At 58.2% G+C, this 27,218-nt stretch overlaps 1 protein-coding gene across 1 annotated transcript; it reads left to right on the top strand.

The window, feature by feature from the left end:
- Positions 1–2,333: 2,333 nt before the first annotated feature.
- CH63R_01011 (Involucrin repeat protein) lies at positions 2,334–26,391 on the top strand (the record flags this gene model as incomplete). The annotated part of the gene is made up of 3 exons (XM_018295986.1): positions 2,334–13,761; positions 13,801–24,746; positions 24,901–26,391. 3 exons carry the CDS (start codon positions 2,334–2,336, stop codon positions 26,389–26,391), a joined length of 23,865 nt encoding a protein of 7,954 aa, XP_018164348.1.
- Between the last annotated feature and the right edge of the window lie 827 nt (positions 26,392–27,218).

The following is a 27,218-nucleotide window of genomic DNA, read 5'->3' on the forward strand; positions in this document are numbered from 1 at the left end:
CACATCCAGGTACTTCATCGCTACCATGGTCATGATGTTCAGCGCCTCCCTCTGCGTGTCGCACCCGGCCTCGACGAGCTGCAGCCGTTGTCGACGTTCTCCTTGAAAGGGTTGTACCACCTGATATACCAGTCCAGGTTCCACCGACCATAGGCATCCCGGTGAGGCAGAGAGCCGGGGGGGCACGGAACGAAAGAGGAGGGGAACGTGGTTGTAGGAGACAAACGCGTCTGTGATGCGAACTTGGCTTGGGGAAGGCTGCCAAGGGATGTTATGGGTCGCCTGTCGTTCTCAGCCCTTCTCTCGCTCACCGCCTTGAGGTATCCTATGACGAACACGGCGGCGAGGAACAGGAGCACAGCGGCCAGTGGAGATGTTGTGACGACGAGGCGCTCTCGTCGGAACCATTCCAAGTTGCTGTGGTAGAGGAGATATCCACGTCATGTGCCTCGGATGGGGGAAGCATTGGAAAGAACGTAGCTCCCCCAAAGGTGCCGGCTGAAGCTCATCGACTCGTGACATGTTTGTACAAGTAAAGACAGCGGACGTAGTTCCGATGCGTTCAAGTGATTTTAACTTCCTGCCGTAGTGAGTTTCGGGACGATGCCGCCACACCATTCACATGTCGACAGGGACTGGGGGGGTTTGGAACCGGAGAAGAATCACTGCCGTTTGTGGCAAGTGGGTCAACACTCGGGGCGAAGTCGCGGAGGTCAATCGTCGGTCCCCGGGGTCTGCACGGAGACCAGCCCGAAAGTGTAACCGGGGAGCAACTCGGAGCGCTTCCGCAATACCCGCGAATTCCTTGCGCCGTCAAACGACACGCCACACAGTCGCGAAATGGGGGGGGGGGGGGGGAAAGAAAAAAAGACGAAATCAATAGAGAGCATCGCGATGGGCTCGCGGAGTATGTCGACCTTTTGGCTCAGGCCGCCATGCAGTCGTCACCTCCGTCAAAGATTTTCTGGCGCCATCGCGATACCCGATCTGCCGATGTCCTGGCCTGTCTTGCCACGTCCTGTACTGTCACCTGTGGCTCCCGCACGGCGGCAGCAGCCAATGATGAGCGGTCGACAAATCTCGACCGTGGCGTTAGGCGATGGCGACGCTCGGCGCAGGCAGACGAGTAATCTCCCTCGATGCAGGAGGGCGGCGGCCGGAGTGGTTACACGTGTTGCTACAGGTGACCTGGACGGGCACGCTGCAGGAAAGCTGCAGATACCGACAGAGGATCCCTGTCGGTCTTTTGCCGTTGAGGTTAGGTTGATGTTAGGGTGGTGTTAGGATGGTTGGGTTGGGAGCAGGATGCCGGAGAGCATAGGCGAATCAATGGTGAAAAACCCAAGGTCGAAACGGGTTCCGCATCTTGTCTTTGTCTCTGTACGATGTCTGACGATGTCTTGTCGGGGAAGGGAAAAAGAAAGACTTGGGGAAGGGGCGGTAAAGATGCGCTGGCATCAAGGAGGTGGGGAGGCGAGCCGACGGACCTACACTGGGTGGCATTCCCTCAGTTGCACTTTTGGTTTGACGCCGCGGGAGAGTACACTAAATTGCGACGGTGGGCTGCACAAGCTGAGGTAAGGATCAGTACGTAAGCGCGGGCATTTTTACAGGGTCTGATGTCAGACTACTACCCTGTGGTACCTACCAACATCTGCCCAACTGCCTTGTTGAAGTAAGTACCTTAGATACCTGTCTAGGTAGTTAAGTGAGGTACCTAGGCAGAGACAATACCTACTGAGAGGTATCTATCCACTCGAGCACGGGCAGACTACAGACAGGTACACGCGAGGGTCGTCCCAACTGCTAATTTAATAGGCATCTCGCCTCACCTGGCTTCACCTCGTCTTAGTGGACCGGGGAGCAATAGGTGACCCCGCCGCCTCATGTCTTCCCCCCTTCCCCTCGAACCAGGACAGGACTAGCTCATATTCGCAGCGGGTTCCCAGTTGACAGTCGTCCCAGGTTGTGTCCCCAGCCACCCTTTCCCTCTGCCAGTTCAGCCAGTTTTTTGGGGGGCAACCCCCTGGGATATAGCTTCACGGCTTGTCCCGCCTCGTCGCTTATTCTCGAAAAACAAAACAATAACATCGCCAGACTATTATTGTCTGCGTAAGGCATATCCCGCCACCCCCCCTCCCCCCCAGCCTTACCGTTAATCACCAAACAACAAACAGAGCTTTGTCAGCACGCCGACGACTCCCACGCTCTCATATCGTCGTGTGAATCCTGTCATTCTCGTTGCGCGCACTCCACTCCACGACACGAAACGAACTGGAACGAAACCCACGACAAATGCGCACCCCAGGGTCCGAACCGCCGTTGCGATCATGATGCGAGACCCGCGTCGCCGGAGTCCCGAGAGCTCCCGGCGGCGAAGAAGAGAGCGCCGCGATTCTCGCGAGCAGCTTGCCGCCGGCAGCAGCGTATCGAGCATGCCTGGCCCATCCGCGCAGTTCCAGCCAGAACCATCGCAACAACCTTCACAACAACCATACCACCAACAATACCAACAACACCCGCTCCCTCACATGTACACTCAACCCCAGTACCCCCAGCCCTACCCCGACCCTCAGAGATACCCCGAACCCGAGAGATATGCCGCTCGTCCTGAGACATACCACGACCCTCAAAGATACGGCCAGCCCCAGCCCCAGCCCCAGCCCGAACTACAACAATACCCCCCACCTGGACAATATCCTCCAACTGAGGCTTTCGTGAACCCTCTGGGCTACTCCGAGCAGCAACCACATGTCGAGCCCCAGCCAAACCGAGGATATCGCGAACCTGAGACGATGCGCCCGCGGGGCGGCTCGAGTTCCTCCTCGTCGTCCTCGACCTCGTCCTCTCTCCTCAATATCTCGGCCAAGAGCCCCAGGTTCGGCGGCGTCTTTAGCACCTTCTTCAGAGCACCCTCGGAGCAGCGCAAACGTCGTCGCCGGAAGAAGCAGAAGGCCCGCATCCTCTCTTTCGGCAACTCGTCCTCGTCCTCACTGAACTCCGACCTCGCCTATGGCCGCGGCTACATTGAGCGCGACAAGAGCCAGCGCGCCAGCCCGACGCCGCAAGGCTACCCGAACCCCGCGCTGCACCATGGCGATACGGCTGCTGACATTCCCCAGCGCCCACCTCCGGCGCCCCGGGACAAGACGGACGAAGAAATCCTCGAAATCGGCCGCCAGCTGCAAGACATAGCGAGGAAGCAGAACCAGGCCGATCTGAAGGCTGCCTCAAAGTCTCGGACCTCCCAGATCGCCGGGGCTGCCACCGGGGCTGCCGTGGCCGCGGCCGCCTTCAGCCACTTGCGCCCGAAGAGCAAAAGCGACAGCAAAACCCGGGGATCCGGCACCTCTAAACCTAATGAAACCGGTTCTTCCTCTGATGATGACTGGGAATCAGCCTCTGAAGATGAGTCCACCACGGACGAATCGGACAATGGGTTGGTGTACGGTTCCGCCTTCAAGCCCGCCAAGTCGGCCAGGATCTCTTCCGAGCCGCCGGAGCAGATTAAGCCGCCTGAACGGAGGAGCACCATTGTAGACCCCCGTCTTTTTGGCCCTGTCAATTCCCTTCGGGGTGCCGTCAAGAGCCCGTGCGGCTTTGGTGAGGAGGACCCCCGTTCCGCCGGCTCGTCTCGTCGCCACCACGAGGAAACGATAGCCCAGGTCCAATCCCCCAAGGCCTTCGGTAAACAGCCGATGCAACGCATCTACCCTGTACCGACCTCGGACCCGGATAAGTTTGACTACGACCGTAGCTCTGTAACATCATCGCGGCAGGATCTCTCGCAACGTGCCCGACCCGAACCAGTCCCCATCCAGCAGCCCATCCCCATTGTCCCTGTGTCATCCAAGGTCTATGATGCAGAGAGGTTCGAAGCAGAAGAAGAGCGCACCAAACAACACCGGCTGCCACCCAAGGGGAGGAGTGCCGCAGAGAACGCCATTGCCGGTGTAGGCGTAGCGGCCGCGGCCATTGGTGCCGCCATGGCTTCTAACCGTAGAGACTCTGGCGACTACCCCGAACATCGCGACGATCGTTCAAGTGAAGCCCGGGAGCGGCGAGGCGACCCCCGCGACTCCTGGCAGAGCCGCCGTAAGGAGGAACCGGAACAGCCGATCAGGATCGAACTGGAGGACCGCGAAACTCACAACCACCATGACCCTCGCCAACCCCGTCGGCGTGACGCTGTGGACGTTGTCGACGAACGAGACAAACGTTCCGGTTGGTCCGACCCCGCCTACGAGGCTCTGAAGAGACGCGAGGCCGAGCCCGACCCTCGCTCGGAGGTGTACAGACTGTCTCACGGTGACGAGATCCGAGTCGAGTATGACCAAACAGATGACCGTAGCCAGCCTCGTGAAGAGCCCAAGGAGCTTCCGAAGAATGTTCGCAAGCCAGTAGCTGTAGACGAACTCCGGGATGCGAAGTGGACAGAGAAGCCAACTGAGTCGCCCCGAGAAAACCATGGGGTGGAGCAACCCGAGGCCCCCAGTACACAAGCCCCTATTGACCCTTTCCAGTTCCAGGTCGCTGATGATGCCTTCCAAACCCCTAAATACGCCACGCCGAAGAGGCCCCTGACCCCCCAGGTCGTAACGGTCGACCGCGAACCCAACTTCGACGATTCCCCGCCAAGGAAACCCGACTACTCCGACTCGCGAATGAGCCGCAAGGACTCGTTCGAGCTCGAGCAGCGGCTGGAGAAGTATCAGCAAGGCGCCCGAGACCGGTCCCGAACCCCCGAACCACGCCGCAGGGCCTCGATCGAAGAGGAGGCCAAGCATGCCACCGTGCCCATCGCCGTGGCTGCCGTTGCCTCTGCAATCGCGTTGGAAGAGGAGAGGTCCCGGAAGCATCGCCATGATCAAGCTGCCAACAACGGCTCCCGGGATAGCTCCCAGGCTGCCATCAAGGATGCCGTACAGGAAGAGGCCGACAAGTACTACCGCGAGACCGTCATTGCCCGCAAGATCGCCAAGGACGAGATCAGGTCGCGCAGTTCATCTCCCCATGACGAATCCGTCGTCGGCAAGTGGCAAGAACACGATGATGGCCCCGAGATCGTCACAATTGTGACGCCACCCGAGATGGACCACCACCATGACAAGAGCCCATACGATGCGCCCAATGCCGATGTTCGCATCGATCATGTCATCATCCCTGAAGAACTATCGCGCTTCCGCCTCCCCGGCCACCAGCTCGCACCTGGCGAAGTACCCCTTTTCCAGACTCGTGACCCTTCTTGCGAGCGTGAGAGACCCCTCTTGAACCTCGTCCTGCCTACTCCGGTGGTCACGCCACGTCATACGCCGGCCCCTGAGCAGCAAAAGGACCCGAGGTCGTCAAGTCGGACGCGGGAAACCACCCGACAAAGATCGGCGGACCCGGCCGATGCTCCTTCATCTGACGGCGCTGCACCTGCAACTGAAATTGTCCTGGGGCCAAGAGGCGAGGTCATTGAAACGCCCACGGCGCCTATTGCCAAGTCGGTCACCCGGGGCGAGAACGAGACCGATCAGTTCAACTCCGAGAGCCCGGAGCCTTCCAGGCAGGTCGCCTCCAGCACTCCAAGCAAGTCGAAGAAGAAGAAGAAGCTCGGGAAAAGCTCACCATGGGGCATCATTTCCGCAGCGGTGGGCGGTGGAGCAGCAGCGGCGGCGGTGGCAGCCCCCGAGATGCGCGATCCCTTCGAGAGAAAGCCGGACGAGAACAGAGAGAGGCACAGCCCTCCCGAATCACCCAAATCCCGCGGCATTGAACCTGTTGCTGAGCATATCGTTCTTCCGGCTTCTCCTAAAATCTCTACATCGTTCGAGGATGAGCACGACTTGCCTCCTGCCCCTGGCCCCAAGCCGTCCAGCCCTCAAACATCGCGAATGCCCGGGGCCTTTGCAGATGATCTGGAGTTCGCTTCTGTACTGGCTGCTGGCCTGCAAGACACTGGTTTTGATCCGAACATTGTCATTGACAATCCTACCTACATGCGCCGTGACAGCCCTCCAGGCCAGAGTGAGCCGGCTGTCTATCAGCAGCCCTTCGCCGAGACCGTGACAGATTTGGGTATCTATGGACCTGAAGGACCTCCCGCCCCGGTGGAACGCGGGTTCGTCATTGGCGAGGTGCCAGAAACTCCGGTCGTAGAGAGGGACTTGGAAGACGCTCATGCCACTGAGTCTCCTCGGGTGAGAGAGCGTCGCGACAAGGGCAAGGCCAAGGAGACGCCACTCGTGGAGCAGGAGCCGTCTTTTGAAGAAAATGAGCTGTCCAGGAAGCCTAGCAAGAAGGAGAGGCGCAAGCAGAAGGCAGCCAAGAGGCAAAGTGTGGACAACGCGCCGGCCGATGAGACCTACGGCATTCCCGAGGCCACATCGCGACCTGAACCAGTCCCCTTCTCAGAGGCAGTTCCTGGTTACGAGAGGCCCCGCAGCCACTACGAAATCCCCGGGGCCACACCACAGGACGGACCGGCCTCCTTTGCAGACCCCGGCCCTGTTTATGGCCGGCCTCACACCTACTACGGAGTCCCCGAGCCCACACCGCTCTTTGGACCAAACCCCTACTCCGATACGGTATCTGCTTACGACAGGCCGCGCGGCTACTACGAAACCCCCGAGATGACTTCGCAGAACGGGCCGGCTCCCTTTGCCGAGACAGCTCCTGGTTACGAGAGGCCCCGTGGTTTCTTCGATACCCCTCAAAGCCCCGAAACTGTAGTTGCGCTAGGTTCCAAGACTCGTGGCATCCAGGATGTCCCGACGTGGGACTTGCCAGCCTCCTCTGACGTACCTCGTTCTTATGGCGAAACCCTTGCAGCTGCTGCATCGACATCCGAGACAACGCCCGCTGACTACGGGTCTGTCGCTCCTAGCAAGTCAAGCAAGAAAGAAAAGAAAGAAAAGAAGAGGAAGAGCAAGTCATCAAGATCCGAAGCCATCGTTGTTCAAGAGGGCGAGGATGAACTGCCCAACGACGAGAGATTCCCTCGCGACGAGCCCGGTGCTTCTCGGAAGACGCTGCCAGAGGGTGATATGTCCCGTTTCGACGAGCCTCAGGAGACCGGCGACTATGCGCGGGAGATATCTGTGAAGGAGAAGCAGCCCAAGAAATCCAAGCAAAGCTCAGACGAATGGACCGACGTCGACAAGCAGAGCGATTTCGCCCCCACGGTCGAGCGAAGCAGCACCCGCGATGACTTTCAGGACTGGGACGATCTTCCGCCGAAATCACAACGGGACCGTTCCAGGTTTGAGGAGCGGGATGCGAGCTCTGTGGTATCAGACCCGTCGAGTCGACGTGAGAAGTCGGATCACCGCTCAAGAAGCAGTCGGCATGAAGACAGAGACGTGAGCTCCGTGGTATCTGACCCGTCGAGCCGGCGTGACAAATCAGAACGCCGCTCCAAGAGCAGTCGTTATGAGGATCGAGACGTAAGCTCTGTCGCCTCTGACCCTGCCACGCGGAGTGAAAAGTTGGAACGCCGCTCCAAGAGCATCCGTAGCGACGAGCGCGACACGGGCTCCGTAGTCTCTGATCGCTCATCAAGACGCTCCAAACCCGATCGCCGCTCCAACGGCACTCGTTATGAGGACGGTGACGATGCCAAGTCAGTTGCGTCCGCAAGCTCGAGTCGTAAGAGGCAGAGTGGCGACCAGAAGAGCCCCAAGGAGGAAGAGAAGCGCAGCAGTGGCGGCTTCTTCAACAACCTCTTCCGAGGCGGCAACAGCAAGGACGGATCCGGCAAGGATGACAAGTCGTCTTTTTTAGATAATGCCGGCACCCTTGGCGCGGGTGCCGGCTTGGCGAGCGCCGTGGCAGCCTTGGGCTCCATGATGTCCCGCTCCAACGCCACCGAAGCTCAGCTGCAAGAGTCGGCCGATGTCGTTTGGCCCCGGGGGAGATCCGCCAGTCCCGCCCGAGATGTCGACATCCTCGATCCCGAGATCGCGCCGCGGGTCATCAGACCCGCCATCGATCCTCAGTATGGCGACTTCCTCCCTCTGCCACCCAGCCCCATGCCGCCAAGCACGCCTGGCTCTCCCACTCACGAGCTGGAGGAGCTCCCCGCCTTGCCAGACAGCCGACCGGAGACGCCTCCGGAGGAACGGAGACGTCAGCACGAAACGAAGACGCCCAAGACGCACGCGCGGAAACGCAGCAACATGGAGACGCCGACCCGAAGTCCAAGCCAAACCGCCGTGCCCTTCAAGTTGCGGCTGGGACAGAGGTCGGCGCCGTCCTCTCCCGGCACCTTTGGCGCCTCGCCCGTCTCCTCTCCCACGGTATCCACGGCGCCGGATGTCGCCCATACTGCCCACATCACCCCTCCCACTCCCGCCGCCTCCCATGCCAGACGTCCCTCTAGACCGATCTCGTGGGAGAGCAGCCGCGAGATCAAGCCTCTCTACCTGCTGGAACAGGCTCGACAGGAATCCGCAGCCCAGTCGCTGGAGCCACCCTTCGACTTACCGGAGCTGCCTCCGAGCGAGCCGTCCTCCCGAGAGTCTCCTGCGCCGGAATTCTCGCTGCGCGAAGACGATGTGAAATACTTCCACCAGCTCCAGGACTCGCCTTTCGAGCCTGACGATCTTCGCATCGACACCGATATGCCGCAGTATCGTGAGCAGCCGGGCCGCCTGTTCGGCTCTGAAGAGACCACTCCCAAGGCAGAGCATGCGGTCCAGCACACCGGTGCCATGTTTGAGCGAGCCTCACCGACTCTTCCCGGACTGCCGGACGCCGCCAGACAGTTTGACTTGTCAGAGCACGAGTTGGAAGAGTTGCCAGCTCTTCCCATTAGCCCTCTGGCGTCCCCTACCGTGCCAGACGTAGCCGGGCAGCCAAACCTTTCTCAGCCTGACCCGGAGCAGTTGCCAGCCCTTCCCGACAGCCCCTTGGATTCGCCGGCAATGAGACTCGAAGCCGGGCCAGCAGAGACCCATTACGACGAGAGGAGCCTCTATGGGCCAGCATCGCCTGCCCTTCCTACTGTCGCGGACACTAGCCGGCAAATGGACTCTGCGCAACCCGAGCTGGACGGCTTGCCGGCCCTCCCTGCCAGCCCGATAACTACTCCAACCACCGTTGTCGCAGAGTACCCCCAGCAGCCGGACATCCCAGAGTCGAAGCTGGAGGACCTGCCCGCTCTTCCCGACAGCCTTGCGGCATCCCCGAATGCGATGCCCGAACCGGAACCAGTCGAAACCACGTCCAAAGAAAGAAGTTCGTATCTCCTGTATTCGACGCCCCCATCAATCATCAAAAATCTAATGGATCGTGACACACCAGACACACCACCCAGCCCGACGCCAATCAGATCTCCCGGCACCACGCTCGTCACACCCGACGTCGAAGAGCATGTTCTCCCTAGTCCCCGCAACGCTGCCATCGGAGCCTTGGTCGGGGGTGCTGCTGCCGGCTTCGCAGCTGCCTCGCTCATTGACCGTGCCGAAGTTGACACAGAAGCCAGAGACTTGGAGACACCCGCCCCAGAAGCGCCTCTTGAGGAAGAGAAGAAGTTCAAGAAGGACAAGAAGAAGAAAAAGAAGAATAGGGCCAAAGGGGCGTCCACCGACAACGCCATGCCTCCATTAACCGACATCGCTTCTCCTGTTTCTACAGAAGACAAAGACACTGTGCCGTCGGTCGATGTCGCGAATCCTGCTTCAGCCAAAGAGGCGGCTGCTGTCTCAGGCGAAGTCGCCCGCTTTCTGCCTACCGATGAGCAAGAAACGCCGCTGCCCCTGACTGAGCATACACCACCTGCTTCAATTGGACAGGACGAGTCGCTGCCTGTCGACGCGGGTCCTATTTCCCAAACCGAGGATTCTGCCCTCGCCGCCGTCAAGGATGCTACGACGCTGCCAGTCGAAGCTGGCCCTTCTGCGCCGGTTGAGGCTGAAGTCTCTTCGACCGAGTCTACTGTCTACGACGATCTGCCACCGTTGCCATCCGTCTCCGCCGACGAGGAGGCCTTTCTTTCTGTTGACGCCGATCTCTCGGCTCCAGTTAGTGAGAGCCCTGTGCCTTGGACCCAGAACACTGCACCCCTCGAACTCACCGACAAGGTGCCCCGACATGTCGCGGATCTTTCGGGTGCGCCAACCGGTGCTGATCAAGTGACTGCGACTGACTCCCTTCTTGCCGCTGGCGATATTTCCCTGGTGCGCAATACTACAGCTGAGGGCGAGGTCGCCGGACCTGTAGCCGCTGAGCTCCTCGCAGAAGACACTGCCGGCGGAAAGAAGCTGTCTAAGAAAGAAAGGAAGAAGCTGCTCAAGATTAAAAAGGCTTGGGAGCAGGCCCAGGCGGAGATGCAGGAGCTCGAACGTTCTGCAGAGTCTAATGGGCAGTACAGCAAGGCCACCTCCGAGGTAGACGCACCGCTTGCCTCATTGCCTGAGCCTGACGGGGACACGGGTACCAATGAAGCCGAAGAGGCTGCCGCCGTCCCGCTACCCGACATGTCGGATTCTGCCGAAGAGGCCTTGTTACTCGAGCCCGAGGAGACCGTGGAAACAACTCAAGTAGAGCAGATTGCTGATACTCAGCTTCCGAACGTTCTGGAGAGGAGTTTGGAGGCCTCTCTGCCCGAGTCTGAAGAAATCACAAAGACAGCTGAAGCTGGACAGGCTGCTGTTACTCCGCCCCCAGAGATTTCTGAGCCCGCCGTGGAACCTTTGTTGGAACCATATGACAACCCCGAGAAGGCCAAGGACACGCAAGATGAGCCTGGACAGTCTGAACCAAACCCGGCTCTTGAAGAATCAGACGTTGCCCCTGAAGACTCCCGAACACCATTGGCCGACTCTGACCGTTCCAAAGAGGTAAATGAGGCGGAGCTACCCGCGGCCCCTCTAATTCCCGAACCTCCGGTCCCCGAGACTAAGACGAGCAAAAAGAAGAAGAAGAAGGGGAAGAAGGCCGTGGAGGATGAAATCCCGACAACTACCCCGGTCCCTGAAGCCCCGGCTGCTTCTTCCCCGGCAGACAGTCCTGCTCCAGCCAATGACGCAAAGTCTTCTGACGGGGCCGACGACGTTCAATCAGAGCAGAAGGCTCCAGTAGTCGAGCAACATGATTCTCTTCTCGACGCAGAGGAGCCCCAACAGCTCCAGCAACACCTTGCCACTGAAGTTGCTGAGGTCAAGTCCTCGAATGTTGAAGACAACTTCCCCATTTCACAACTTTCGCTTCAAGCCTCGGAGGAGGAGACAGTTGAGCCGATCAAGACTCCATCTGAACCCGAGACTCTGCCTCTCGATTTTGTAGGGAAGTCACTCGAGCCAAGGGAAATCTTGGGCGAGCAGCAGCCTGCGGCCCATGATCAAGACGACAAGCCTATTGAGCAGGATGTAACCTCTTCGGGGTTGCGATCTGCAACTCCTACACAGCCAGCCTCGGCCAAGCTTGAGGAAGATTCTCTAGAACAGCAGAATTCTGCCATTGAGCCCACCGGCACACTGGGTACTGTGGATAGCCAGCCAGAGCAGCAAGTTTCCGTCGCCAAAGCCGACCAGACGACCGCTGACGAGCCACGTGTCGAATCTCGCGAGGTCGAGGAGCCAACGGAAACTTCATCTGTACCATTGTCCAAGAAACAGAAGAAGAAGTTGAAGAAGGCCAAGAAGAGCTTGACAGTAGACGACGAACTTGTGGCCACAGTCGATACCAAGCCAACCGAGCCAGCTGCGGACCAAAGGCCTTCAATCCTGCACGCCGAGGTAAAAGAAGCTGACAATTTCGAAGTCCCCCCTGCAGACATCGTCACAGATGCCACGGCTGCAGCCACGCCTGTTGAGCAGGCTGCCGAGGATGTACCGGTACCGGTTGACATCGATGCGGATGCCGCCGCCGTACCTCTTCCTGAAGATGCCACTGAGACGACCGAGGAGCCACCCAAGGAGGGACCTGAACAATTTGCATCCCAGCAAGACGCTCCTGCGGTACCTGTTCCAGAGGACACGCCCAAGGCTGAGGAGGCATCCGAACCAGTGCTTGCTGAAACTGTTGCTTCTGCAGTACCTCTTCCAGAGGACGCCGTTGAGGAAGCGACCGCCACTGTCACTGAAACTTCTGATACCGTGCCGACCGTCGTCAACAACGGCGAGAGGCCAACTTCCGAGTCTGCTGCGCCCGCGAGCGTGGAGGCGCCCCCGGCCGAGTCCGCTCAGCCGGAACCATCAGGCAAGAAGAAGAAAAAGAAGAAGAAGGGCAAGGGTACCTCGCTATCACAGCTGGACGATATGTTACCCGCCGAGACGACCCCGTTGCAGTCTCCAGGAACACAGACCCCTACCACCGAGACCACTGGTGACGCGCCTTTTGGCATACAGGCCCCCGCGACTGATAGTCAAGCTCTTGAGGGTCCTGTCGTCGAGACTCCTGTCGTCGAGACTCCTGTCGTCGAGACTCCTGCTGTCGAGACTCCTGCTGTCGAGACTCCTGCTGTCGAGACTCCTGCTGTCGAGACTCCTGCTGTCGAGACTCCTGCTGTCGAGACTCCTGCTGTCGAGACTCCTGCTGTCGAGACTCCTGCTGTCGAGACTCCTGCTGTTGAGACTCCTGCTGTGAAGACTCCTGCTGTCGAGACCCCATCAGGCAAACCTCTTCCCATTGGGGCTGACGCTGTTGAAGCAACATCTACCGAGACGCCTGCCGCTGAGCCGTCTGCTTTGGACATTGCCATTGCAGAGACTCTTGTCGAGAACCCATTGGCTGATGAACCTACTACGAAGACCCAACCCACCGAAATCGTCTCCGCCGACGCGCAGCAGTCGGAAGAAGCTATTCTTCAAGCCACCGAGCCAAACCCTGTCATCGAGAGAACGGCCACTACGGTGGTCACCCCCGAGACACCCACCACTTCTTCCGCCGTTTACGGCGAGCAAAGTGAAACTCCTGCTCTGGCCGAGGAGACTTCCAAGGCTTCCAAGAAGTCAAAGAAGAAGAAGAAGAAGGACAAGAAGGCGGCCGAGACAGAAGCCGAAGCTAATGCCGTGGTTGCCGACAATGGCCCAACTGAACCCGTGGATGCTACTTCACACAATCTACCAGCCGACGAGAAGCCAGCTGAGGCGGACACACCTCTCGCGCAAGAGCCGGCTGCCGCAGTCGAGGAAGCAAAGCCTAGCGATGCTAACGCCTTGGACCCCGCACCAGAGGGGACACTGAGCGCTGAGTCGCAAACGCCAACGATGACAGAAAGCCAAGTCGAAGCTTTCGTCACGCCTTCGCAAGCACCCGCACTGGAGATTCCTACAGAGATTTCTATGAGCCAACTTGAGACAGTCGAGAACCCGTCTCAGGAACCGACTTTGGTCGATAGCCAGATTGACTCGTTTGATGCCAAACCCCAAGAACCGCTCGCCGACGAAGACAAAGATCGTGGTCTGGATTCTCCAATTGAGCCCGAAGCATCAACCAGTTCCAAGAAGAGCAAGAAAAAGGCAAAAAAGGCTGCAGCGGCTGCCGCCGCCGCCGCATTGGAATTGACCGTCGAGGATGCCACCAAGGATACGCACGACAAGGAGGCGAAGGACGAAACGATCACGGACAACGGGATTTCGAAGACAATTTTAGACAAGACGGGGGAGATGGAGCAATCATCGCAAGAGCCCCCAACAAGCGGAGAATTCGCTACGGACAGCAAGATTTCAGAGGAGGCAGACCCAGGGCCAACTGTTACCAAAAAGGGCAAGAAGAAGAAGGGCAAGAAGTCTTCAACCCTGGACCCGGAGCCTGGGCACGGCGCGTCCACGAGTACCCTCGAAACCACGGCAGATGTAGCGAATACAAGAGAACAGTCCGCTTATATGACCTCTCCGACGGGAGAGCCTAGCAGTGACGAAATCCCCCTCTCGCAAGCAGATACCCCGACGGAGGCCGAATGGCCAGCCTCTGCAACTGCGAACAAGAAGAAGAGAAAATCCGTGACCTGGGCGCCGGAGCTGGAGTCATTCTCGACCAGCCCCGACCCTCCTCTGCTTCAAGAAGACGAGGGTCCCCGGGACGATCTGAGCACTGAAGAAGGCGCGTCCGTCCCCGCCTCCGCCTCTACCCCCGAAGAGACTGAGTTACAGGGGGCCCACGACAAGACAATGGGAGCGGACTCGCCAGAGGCGATCAGTCACGACGATGGCACGGCCTCGCAAGGCATCGATGTAGGCCAACAAACAGCCACATCCATAGCCGAGCCGGAGAAGGTCTTGGAGTCGGAGGGCGGCCAGGCACAGACGTACCCTGCAGGCGAGCCCAGCAGAGAGGCCCTGTCGTCTGGGCTTCTGCAAGACACAACCCCGAACGCCAGGGATGACGCTCCGCCATCGTCTGGGCTGAAGACCACGCGGGGAGTTACAGGCGAGCTACCTCCCACTCCTGCCCTTTCCAGCACGGGCGTCGAGGTGGCCAACCGGAAGGGCGGTGAGACACTGTCGCGGGTGGTGGACGCGGAGCAGCAGGTTAGCGCCGAGGCTGATGCAACATCGGACCCCGAAGCTGCGGGCCGCGCTGACACCATTGACGAACCACCAGCGGGAGCCAGCGCCCAAACGGGACAGGTCGGCATCCCAGACCCCGGTCTGCATGCGGATGTGGGGCCTGCCGGTGGATTGGGTGACGACGAATCACTGGCAGACACGCGGAACGGGCGGATAGCGGATGCCCAACCCGTGGGCCCGGCCCTCACCGACTCGGCCCTGGAGGAGGCTGGAGACCCACACGGCACCCCGGTCGTCGCCTTGGCGGACCAAGACACAAACACGGCGATCCCCCAGCCGCCTCTGGATCCCGTACCCAGTCATCGTCCGTTGGAGGTTGGCGAAATTTCTGAAGCGGGGGTTCCTGACGCTTCTACTGCTGCTGCTGCCGCCGCCGCCGAGAATCTTCTTCTGGGAGACGAACCGCACGGCAAGATCAATATCTCAGACGTCGTAACGAAGGAAGAAGCGGGAGACGCAGACAAGGACGAGAAAGAAGACAACCACGATATTCTCGCCACCAATGCTGAATCCCCAGGTCAGCCAGACATCTCGGAATCGCTGGGCGAGCCGACTACTTCGGAGCCGCAATTAGAGCCGCTCCCCGAGACCCTTCCAGGCCCTGAGCCAACAGGGGACGTGGGCACTACCACTACCACCACCATCATCCCCCAAACCCCCGACCAGACCGAGACACAAGCCGGCCAGGAAGACGACGCACGGTCTGAGCCAACAAGCTCGAGCAAGATGTCCAAAAAGGACAAGAAGACCAAGAAGAAGACCAAGGCTGGATCCGCCGAGCCTGTTCCGCATGATGATGCCCAACATGTCAAAACCCAGATTGTGGACGATGGAGCCCCGGCCGTCCAAGCTGTTGACGAAGCGGTCCAAGCATCGGAGGAAGCGGGGCCGGACCCCTCGCCGGATGCCCCCGGTGCCCCCGGTGACCCCGAGGTGGCCCCCGTGACGGAATCAGTCGAGGCCTGTGAGGACGAATGGGCAGTTCAGCCGACCAGCAAGAAGATTAAGAAAGACAAGAAAAAACGCGCTGCTGCCGATATTGCTGCCACTGCTGCTGCTGCTGCTACCACGACAGAGCAAGGCAATGAGCCTGCAACTGAATCATCTCAAGTCCCTATCGAGGCAGAAGCCATTTCCCAACCCGCTTTGGATGAGACTTCCAAGATTGACCTTGTTGCCGATCAGCAACCAACTCCGATGCCAGTAGACACAGCAGAGACTCCTGTTGACTCGTTGAGATCCCAAGAGCCCAAGAAAAACCAAGAGACTTTGGGCCCTGCAGAGGAGGAAGCTCACAGCCCGCCACAGCCAACAAGTGGCATTCCACACAGCTCCGCAACCACAAATGAGCAGCCAGGAGAGCCTGAGGAGGCGGGAGCTGGTGTCTTTGAGACTACTAAGAAGAGCAAGAAGGATAAGAAAAAGAAGAAGCAAAGCGTTTCTTTGGATGACAGCCAAGAGCCTACTTCACCCTCGGCTGAACAAGAGGGATCATCTGAATCTCAAAAAGGCACAACAGCACTCGCCCCACCTCCTGACGACAACATCTTGCCTGACACTCAACAAATGACGAGCGGCAATGATTCTGCGTCAAGCAAGGCAGCGCCTGAGGACCTGCAAAAGACTCTAGTCCAGGGCGAATCGACTTTGGTCTCCGCGGACGCACCTGCAACCCAACAGCCGACAACAGCCGAGTCCACCGATGCACTAACAGCTGTTGAGTCTCAAGCTGCGCTAGGATTGCCACCAGACCAAGTCAAGGACACCGGCTCTACTTCACAAACCGAACCCGAACTCCCTGGCGAGAGTACGGTGCCGTTGCAAGAAAAAGAGTTCCCACCAACTGCCGCGAAGAGGTCGGAGACAGACGAGAAAAAGAAGGACATTGCTTCCGACACACCGGAGGAAGCACCCGCAACACCGGAGCCCGAGCCAACGGTTGGGCAACCTCTACCTTCAGCCGTGGACCATACTTCCGAACCAGCATTCGCCCTTCCCGAGACTCCTGCTGCCCAAGAGCAAACTCCTCAGCCCGTGAAAGAGTCCACCTCTGCGGACACTACACCAACCATCGAACCACCTTTCGTTCCTTCAGACACCCCTATCTTTGAGGAGCAAATATCGACATCCGTGGATGAGGAGGTTTCCACACCCAAGAAGTCGAAAAAGGACAAGAAGAAGAAAAAGAAGGGCGCTCCGGTTGATACCCCCGAAGAGCAGCTACCGGTCATGGGGGAGGATGCTGCTCCGGATTCCACAACCGCGCCACAGGCTGCAGACACTCTTGAGGAACCAGTTCTTCCTGCCGTTGAGGACGCCATTCAGTCGACACACGCGCCAATCGATGAGACGGCACTTCCACCAGAGACCAACCAATCGCAGGAGGAGAAACCCGCCGAAGCAGAATCTGTGCAAGACCCATTTGCTGGTCTGAGCCAGAAGCAGAAGAAAAAGAAGATGGCCCAAATGGAGAAAGCTGCTGCTGCCGCCGCCGCCGCCGCCTCCGCTGAGGCCGATCAAATACCTGCCGAAGAGACGCCCTCTACAGACAAGCTTGTCGAAAACCCTTTTGTCGAGGAGCCTACAGGAGAAGAACATATCGTCGAAAACCCCGTCATCAATGAACCCGTCGTTGAAGAGGCTGCCAAGGAGGAGGTTGCCAAGGAGGAGGTTGCCAAGGAGGAGCCCCAGCCAGAACCGATGCCCATGCCAGAACAAGATCCCGAATTGCGACAAGTTGAATCTGACCCTTTTGTTGGCCTGAGTAAGAAGCAGAAGAAAAAGAAGATGGCCGAAATGGCCGCCGCTGCTGAGAAGGCCGCCGCTGAGAAGACCATCGCCGATGCCGACACAAAACCCATCGAGAAGGAATCCGTCGAAGAAGTCCTCACCACGGACGCGGGGAAGAGCAAAGTTGTTGAGACACCTGCTGAAGTCGATCCTGCCAGAATTAATACTGTCGAAAACCCGCCAATTGAAGACAATCTCGCCGATGACCAGCTTATCAAGGAGGCACCGACGCCAGAAGCACCACAAGCGGAGGGAGAGCCCTTTGTTGGACTTGGCGAGGCCGAAGCTACAGCCGTCGCTGCCACAGCTTCCAAGACCGCGGCTGTTGAAACCACTCAGGTTGCAGAGGAGAATCCCGCGAACAAGACTATTGAGGACAGTGCTGCCGAAGAGAAGCCCTCCGAGGCTGTCGTCGAGGACAAATCCGCCGATGGGAATGTTACCGAGCAGCCTGGATCCGAGCCACCGACCACCCAGAAGGACCCTTTCGCTGGTCTGAGCAACAAGCAAAGGAAGAAAAAGATGAAGGAAATGGCTGCTGCTGCTGCTGCTGCTGCCGCCGCTGCTACCGAAGCAAAAGAGGTTGTGGAGGAGAAGCCTGCCGAAAACATGACCGACGTTGCCTCCGCCGAGCAGCCCCCGGCTCTTGAAAACGATTCGCCTTCTGCGCCGCTCGTGGATGTCTCCAGGGAGGAAAGCGTTCCAGATCCCGTCGAAGAGAAGGAAGCTACCCAGTCAGCGGAGGCTACCAACCCGGGGGTCGAGTTCCCTGCCCTGGAGAAAAAGTCCAAGAAAGACAAGAAAAAGAAGGGAAAACTTTCCCAGTCCGAATCAATCGTCAACCCCGACCCTGAGCAACCGTCAGCAGAGCAACAGCCCGAGCAGCCGCTTGTGCCTGAGCATCAACCAGAAATCCCACCTACAGCGCAAGCAGAGGTTGAATTTATACCCATACAGACAGACCAAGCGGCGGTTGCTCCCTCCGAGGAACTGGCTGGCCCGGAGGGCACATTGGCAAATGAGAAGCTGCCTGAGGTGGAAGAAGTCATGCTGGATCAACCGGTTGGGGCAGTCCAACCAACGGATCCCGAACAGACATTCCACTCGACCGGTAAGAAGGCTGAGAAAGTGGAAAAGATGAAGAGGCTAGGCGATCTCGGGGATGAGATCCAATCTCCAACCACCACTCCACCCCAGGTCGACGAGCACGCCGTTGTTCAACCGCCGTCGGTTGAGGCTGTTATCGCTGATCAGACTGCTGTCACCCAACCTGATCAACTGCCGATCGAGAGTCAAACGCGGTCCGTCGAGGTTGAGAACCAGCTCAACGCCCCCGCAGCTCCAGATGCCAATGCGGAAGACGAGTTCCCATTGACCGACAAAAAAGCCAAGAAGGTCAAGAAGAAGAAGAAGGGAAAGACCTTGGACTTGACCGAATCGGACCCGTTGACTGAACCTGCTGCGCCGGAAGTCACCCAATCTGTCGCTGAGCCCAATGCAGAGACTGTTGCTGTGCCCTCCCCTGAGAAGTCGTTGGAGACATCCAAGTCCGGAGAGGCTGTTGTCGAAGAGCCCTCGTCAGTGGTGCCTGATACACAGATTGACCAGTCTGTCAACCAATCAGCACCGTCCGAACCCGTAGAACAGATCAACAATGAGCTAAGCAAGAACCTCCCCGAGCAGGCAAACGCGGACGAGGCTCAGCCTGTCGATATTGCGACGCCAGTCGACCCTCCCAAATTCTCGGACGACGATCTCTCAACCCTGAAACTGTCGAAGAAGGATAAAAAGAAGAAGAATAAGAAGACCAAGGTTCAGGACGACTCCAGCCCTCCCTCTGGAACTGCAACGCCTTCGGTATTGGAGCCGTCTGATCCTTTTATCGTTTCCTCTCTTGAAACCCAAGGTATTCTGGACACACCTGCGGCAGTTACTTCATCGGAGGAGCCAGCCGAGGCATCGAGAAGCCCATCAAAGGAGACTTCAGCTACTCAAAATGACAGTGTTGGCGCAGTTGCAGAGGAAACTTCATCATCTGGCGACCTCCATTCCAACAAAGCAACACTTGAAGAACGCGCCCCCGAACCTGAGTCTTCCAACTCGACAACATTGCCCCCCGGAGAGAGCGACCCACCGCCGCTCGACAACATCTCGGTCGAACATGCCCCAGACCAGGACGCTGATGCCATCGAGTCTGCTCCTCCGACAACCTCGCAGGAACCAAGGCAGGCCGCTCCGGAGCCAGTCATTGCTGAGCCCGAAGAAGAATTCCCAACCACGACTAAGAAGTCAAAGAAAGACAAGAAAAAGAAGAAGAGCAAATCAGTGGACGCCATGCTTGTCGAGTCTGAGGAGCCGATACTGCCTGCCACAAGTCAAGAGCAGATTCCGGCTGACGACGTTGTTGAAGCTAAGGAAGCTGCCGTTACTGATGTGGATGTTTCCCGTGCTCCCGCGGCGGCTCCAACTGAGACTTCTACTGAGAACCCCGTTGAGGTCCCAGTCGAGACCTCCGTCGAGATCCCTATCGTCACGTCCAACGATGCTTCCTTTGAAACTCGTGCCGAATCCCCAAATCTGGACGAGGAGCTCTCATCGACCCAGAAGAAGTCCAAGAAAGACAAGAGGAAAAAGGAAAAGGCTCAAGACGACTCTGAACACAACTTTGATACTGCCAGTCCGACAAAAGTACTAGATGCCGTTAGCGATGCAACGCAGCCGTCTGATGCGTTTTTCGAGCCCGCAGAAGCCTCTCGAGACGCCAATCAACCTGCGGTGTCTTCTGAACCCGATCCCATCAACTCCCAAGACCAGCTTCAAGCGGAGCCCTCCGCAGAACAAACCCTTGTGACGGCCGAGTCACCAGCACCACCGGCCGACGCCACTCAGAACGACGAAGATGTTGTCGTCATAGAACCTCAGCCGCCCGTTGGAGAAGAATGGCCCGAGAACACACCCACCAAAAAGTCAAAGAAGGACAAGAAGAAGAACAAAAAGTCTAAGGCGGGCGATGACTTGGACCGGGGCTCCGGAACTGCTACGCCATTGGAAACAACCACCGAGGAAGTCAAAGAAGCGATATCTTCCAAAGAAATCTCGACTGCGGAGGAGGGCCAAACTTTCAACGACGAGGTTGTTTCAAGCACACCTACTCTCGAACCTATGGTCGCAGCACCAGTTCCGGAAGCCTCCATGCAAGACTCGATCCAAGAAGCGGAGGAACCTCGCTCTCTGACATGGCAGACTGCACAAGAACAGCAAGTCGACGAGCAGCGGGATGTGCCGACCAAGTCAGAGCCTGTGACACTCGAGCCTGAGAGGAGCACTGGCGAGCCGGTGGTTGTTGAGGAACCGCAAGAGTTCGTCGTCAAGAAATCGAAGAAGGACAAGAAGAGAAAGTCTGCCCTTGCTGGGCGAGAACCCACCCATCCAGCCATCAGCCCAGCCATCGAAGACTCGTCGGCAGGTTTGGAAAATCCAATCACGGAATCGGTCCAAGATCTCGGTACCGCTGAGCCAGTCACCGAGACTCCGGTCATCGAATCTACGGAAGACATGGCTGCGCCCGCTGATGAACGGCCCGAGACCTCAACCTTGAAGAAGAGCAAGAAGAATAAGAAGAAGCAATCTCTCCTCGTTGAGCCCGAGTTCGTTATTGAATCGCAAGTCTCTTCGGTTACTCCTGAGACCGAACCTCCGACAGCTCTTCCTCAACATGACCAGACTGCCGAGGCCGACATACCGGAGCCACTTCTTAACGCCAACGCCAACGCCAAGCCAAACACCTTGACTAATGAGCCTGATACTGCACATTCTACCGAGCCAGCGCCCGTTTCCGAACATGAATCGGAGGTCGCCCTTGAGAGCACGTCTGTTCAACAGCCCCAGATTGCGACAGCTGATGCCGCAGTCGAGACGCCTTCCAGTGTCCCCCTCGTTGATGCCCAGCCGACCGTGGAAAGCCGGGAGGTCGATGAGCCAGCAAAGCTTGTTGTCCAGGAGCCGATCATCGAGACAGTGCCAAGCGACTTGCATGCAGAGGTGCCGACGACAATGGCCGACGATTGGCCGGAGGTTGCAACCACCAAGAAGAAGAAGAAGGACAAGACGAATCGAAAGAGCCTGGCATTGGATGACGGTCAAGCCCATCCCCCTTTGGCCCCTAGCACGGCTGCGCCACAAGTCGACCTGGCCGAGGAAGCAATCTTGGAGGCCGATGACCATACAACAGCCGAAGCGCCGGCAGATGAAACCCCCGCGCAGCCTATGGATAGCTCGTTCGAAAAGCCCGCAGTCGAGAAGAACACGGTCACAACTAAGAAGCATATTGAGCCTCTGGAACCCTCCGAGCTCGTTTCCACTTCCGAGAAACAGGACGAAACCCGCAAGATCGATGTTAACAGCCAGCAGGAGCCCGATGAGCTCCGCGCAACAACCAAAGATATCCAGGTTGTTGAACCTATAGCGCAGCACGTGTCTGGCACCTTTTCTTCCGCCGAAAGTCCGACAAGTTATTCCCCCACGGAGCGTGTTGTCCAAGATGTTCAAGGGAGTATGACCCTGGACAAAGCTGAGGACAACTTCGTTGTAAAAAAGTCGAAGAAGGACAAGAAGAAGAAGACGAAGAGTGCCAATCAGGCTCTGTCGGATGATCCTGCGGTAACAGTTCTTGAGACCGCGGAAGCCTCTGAGCCACTTCCTGTCATTGGACAAGCAGCTCCCAAGACTGCTTCTGAGGAGACAAGCCAGGAGCCCCGTGGCTTGGACAAGGTGCAGCAAGAACCCATCGGAGAGGACAACGAGTCCACGAGGCTATTCTCTGCAGATGAATCAGCTACGCCACTGGAGGACCAAATTGCCCCCAACATCGAGTCTACGACTGAGAGCAATGAGCCTCCACCCGAAATATCCACGAATGTCGCCGACTTCGTCACTGAGGATACCGCCCGATCCTCGGGAGAGGCGGGTCATCAGACGCCCGATGCTCCCACTCCGCAAATCGCCAGCGAGCCCCCAGCGGCTGGTGATGATGAATGGGACACACCCGTTACTAAGAAGTCCAGAAAGGGCAAGAAGGGCAAGAAACAGAACGTTTCTGCTGAGCTTCGCGCCCCCGTCAGCGCTGGTCTCGACTTGCAGCGAGATTTCTTGGTGCCTGAACCTGAGCCCGAGCTGAGCAAATCTGAAGACGCAGAAGAAAAAACCGTGTACTTGGGCGATGCATCACGCGACATTACTCGAAGCCCTTCAGCACTCCCGGCTCCCGAACCCGCTGTCGTACTGGAATCTCTCGCGGAAGTTGTCCCTAAGCCTCAGCCCAAGCCCGAGCTCGAGCCTGAGCCCGTCGTCACCACCCTTCGCTCCGCCACATCAAGCAAGGCGGTGGACATTGACCTCACTCCTGCACAAGAATCCAGCAGCATCGTCCATGAGCTGCCCTTCAACCAACCAGGCAAGCGTAAGAAGATGAAGACGAGGGCGTTGTCAGATACCCTTCTATCCGAGCCGATCGTGAGCTCTCAAGAAACCGCTGCTGCGTACTTAGACAGCAGCCGCGAAGTCCCGGCGGAGAAATCCAGCAGGGCTACGGAACAGCTGCCTTTACGGGGTCTAGAGTCTGACACTCGCCGAGACCAAGATTTCGCCGAGCCGATGGCGGGCAAAGATGCGATTCAACAAAACCCGATTGTCTCTTCTCCCCCCGGCGACGTAGCCACTCCGTACCTTGAGCTCAAGACTGACCAGAAGACGGGCGGGCTTGCCCAGCCAAGAACACCTGACAGACAGCACAGGCCGGAGTCATCGGGAACGGGTGTCGCAGTCGGAGCGGCGGCAGCGGCAGCTGTTGCAGGAGCCGTCCTCGCGAGCGAATCTAGTAGCGCCGCCAAAAAGAAGAAGGGCAAGAAGTCCAAGTACGAAGACAAGCGCGCGCGGCAAGACGAGGACATGTTTGACGACCCTTCTCTCTGGGAAGGTGCCGACAGGAAGCATGTCAGCGAGGTTGCAAGCGCAGAGGTTCACGATTTCTGGGGTGGTGATGGTGATGGTGAAGCCGCTGCTCCCGAAGTGGCGCAAAAGGCGGACGATGTTTTTGGACCCACGACAAGAGGTTTGGGTATTCATTCAAGCCAGCCACAAGACATTGCGATTCAACCAGCGGAGCCCAGCACATCTTCAGCATCGCGGGTGCTGGAATCAAGCGATGCAGAAGGCAAGAACAAGAGCATCTTGAGCCTGGCTGCACCGCTCAAGGAGAAGGCTCAGGAGGATAACGTCGAAAGCCCGATCCTTGGTCGGGAAACCGGGACAGAGACAGCTGGTGTGATGGCCGTCGACGAGACCCAGGAGCGTTCATCAAGCCGGGGTGCGAACCCGTCCGGGACACATACCATGGTTAGCGACATGGATGAAGCCGTTGATCGTGGCTTCGAGGCCGAGACTCGCCGCGACTTGTCAGGCGGGCGTTCGTTAAAGAGCCCAGAACGGACCTTCGAAGTGAGCGGTTTCCGCAGCCCGGTTCCGACCATCTTGCCGCCCGTACAGGAGGAGGCCCACGAAGGAGGCGAGACGGAATACCGACTGCTTTACAGGCCGGCCTCTCGAACGACACTTGGTTCTCCAGACCCGACTCGCGACAGCGGATTCGTTACCGGCTCGCCCCACCCTCCCTCCAGAAGGAGCGGCTTCGACGACAACGAACAGCGAGACAGCGGCGTCCATCTTCGGGAGTGGCAAGAACAGAGATCACAAGACCGGGATGGGCGGCGAACGCCCGAATTGAGGATTCACAGGAGCGAGAGGCGGAGATCGCGCGAGTTGGAGAGAGCAAAATCACCAACGGACAAGACGACAAGTCTGCAGCGGTCGCCTTTCGTCGAAGGAGCAGAGGCCCGCGACCATCCGCTCTCCAAGACTCCCGTACTCCGAGAGCCTAACGGACGAGAGTTGACTCCCGAACCGCACAAGTACAGGCGAACCATCAGCCCAGAGCTGGAGAGGAAGCGGTCCAAGTACCAGGACCTTGCCTCGGCGGCACTGGCCGGTGCAGCCATCAGCAGCACCTGCTCGTCACCGCGCAGCACCCCCCCGCCAGGCAATCGCAGCGTTTCCGACAGGGTTGCACGGCTGCAGTCACCAGCGCCTACACAGCCAGTTGCAGCGCGCAGGTCGACGTCCAACAGCAGCCTGTCACGGCACAGGAGGGCCATGGGGACGCCAACCCCCGAGCCACTGAAGTTCCGGCCTGATAGCCCAGGCATCCAGCGGTCAGCCACTGCCACCCCGCCCCTCCGCCGGGCCGACAGGCGTGTCAGCGGGGACCTGCGATCTCTCAGCCAACGAAGTCAGCTCGATCTCACCAAGGACCACCAGGACCCCAAGGACCTGACCAGCTCCTCCTCCAATACCCCCGTCGCCAACGAAGGTCGTGTCCGCACAAAGGACATGGCCGACGTATATGTAAGTTATTGTTGTTGTTCTTTTTTTTCCCCCTTCCCCTTTGTCGTTTCGTCCTCTGCCTCTGTATCCACCGCAATCATCAAAACATCTTCTGCGCGCGCATCTCCCCAGCCACCCGTTCTCACCGACAATTGACTGACTGACCTGGTTGTAGGATGGATTCGGTGAAGGCCGCATCGGTTCTCCCCGATCGCCGACCCGACCGCACAGCATGCGCCGACGCCAGAGCATGCAAGTCCTCGAGCTGGAGTCTCGCGTCGAGCAATTGATAGCCGAGAACAGAATGCTCGCCGACGCACGATCCCACACCGACTCCCACAACAGCAACAGAGCCTCTGGCATTCTGGCTGAACGCGATGCCGAAATCGACGTCCTCAAGCAATCTCTCGAGTTCCTCCAAAAGGAGGTGGCCCGCCTGACTGAGGTCAATGAGGGCATGAACAGCGCTAATGCCCAACTTGCTGCCCAACACAACGAGCGCTATCGCTCGCTCGAGACGCAGCACGCTGACACCTCGCGCCGATTGGAGGAAGCACGAACCGAACAGGGCCACTTCCAGGAGTCGCTGCTGCAAAAGGACGCCGAGATTGGACGTCTCCGTTCCGAACTCGAGGCGGCCAAGGACAAGATCCGGCAGATGCAGCGGCAGATCCTGGCCACCAAGGGCGCCGACAGCGATTTCCTTAACGTCAGGGATGTCGACCACTTCGACCACAGGTGCCAGCAACTCTGCTCTCACGTGCAGCAATGGGTCCTCCGTTTCTCCAAGTTCTCAGACATGCGCGCCTGCCGTCTGACCAACGAAATCAACGACGAGAAGGTCATTGACCGTCTCGACAATGCCATCCTCGATGGCACCGACGTCGACACGTACCTCGGCGACCGTGTCCGGCGCCGTGACGTCTTCATGTCCATGACGATGAACATGATTTGGGAGTTCGTCTTCACCCGCTACCTCTTCGGTATGGACCGAGAGCAGCGCCAGAAGCTCAAGTCGCTCGAGAAGCTGCTCACCGAGGTCGGCCCCCCGCAGGCCGTCCGACAATGGCGTGCCGTCACCCTGACGCTGCTCTCGAAGCGGCCCAGCTTCAAGCACCAGCGCGACCTCGACACCGAGGCCGTGGTCCAGGCCATCTTCCAGACGCTGTCCAAGGTCCTCCCGCCCCCGTCCAACCTTGAGGACCAGATCCAGTCACAGCTGCGCCGCGTTATGCGCGAGGCCGTCGACCTCTCCATCGAGATGCGCACCCAGCGTGCCGAGTACATGATGCTCCCCCCGCTGCAGCCCGAGTATGACGCCGACGGCGAGCTCGCTGACACAGTCACCTTCAACGCCGCCCTCATGAACGAGCGCAGCGCCGACAAGGCCGTCACAAACGAGGTCCTCGAGGCCCAGAACGCCGTCGTTCGTATCGTCCTCTTCCCGCTCGTCGTCAAAAAAGGTGACGACGGCGGCAACAACGACGACGAGATCGTCGTCTGCCCCGCCCAGGTGCTGGTGGCTCGGCCCAAGGGCTGCAAGGCGGTCCGTCTGTTCACTCCCGGGAGCGACGTTGGCAACGCGTCGATCGGCGGGCAGACAGCTGCCACTCACAGCGACATTAGCATGGGGACGTTCCTACCCGAGCAAGCCTCAAACCGGTGATGACATGCATACATTCACACGCACGCACACACACACACACACACACATGTATATATAAACATACACATACACACCTACGCACGCACACACAAACGCACACACACATCCGAAAACGTGACATATGGCGAGATGGGGGGCTGTAAATGTAAAATGAGACATTTGCGCCCGAGGGTTTCAATGGGAATGGGGGAATCAAAGGAACCAGGCCGGGGTACATTGAGTGTCTGGGTAAAGGGATATCAAAAAAACCAAAACAATGGTGACGAAGTTTACGACTACCAATCTCATTTTCAGGCTTTCGTGGGGGATGTGGAAAAGAACGGCCTTGCTTGCGTTTCTTCTCCCTTTTTTCTTTATTTTTTTTATATTCTTTCTTTTTTGGGGGGGATGCGCAACGATACCCATCGGGTTTCCCTCTCCTTTGCTCACGAACTTATTATTCCGTACTTGTAATTCCATAGTAAACACTACATATATTGGATTGACGTTTCTTGCAATATCCCTCCTCTGGGCAGCTTCTTCTTGTCTTTGCAGAAACTTCGCACTGATGATGGCCACCTTCCTGTTTGCACTGTTTGTCATTCTGAAGGTGGTTCAACAGCACACACACATAAAGGCACAGCGATGAATGGGACACCTCCATATTATCCACAGTGACTCCTTGTAACCTGCGGCCAGCTACCAGCACAACAAACAACATGCGCGTGCTTCAAAGTCCCGAAACACTCCTCGCGGTCCCCCCTCTAATGAACTGTCATCTGCACATACATGTCCTAGTCAAATAGTCCCTCCCTTCTCCCAGTGAGGGAGACCCTCAACCCATCCCC

Source organism: Colletotrichum higginsianum, chromosome 1, assembly GCF_001672515.1.
Source record: "Colletotrichum higginsianum IMI 349063 chromosome 1, whole genome shotgun sequence".
Lineage (NCBI taxonomy): Eukaryota > Fungi > Ascomycota > Sordariomycetes > Glomerellales > Glomerellaceae > Colletotrichum > Colletotrichum higginsianum.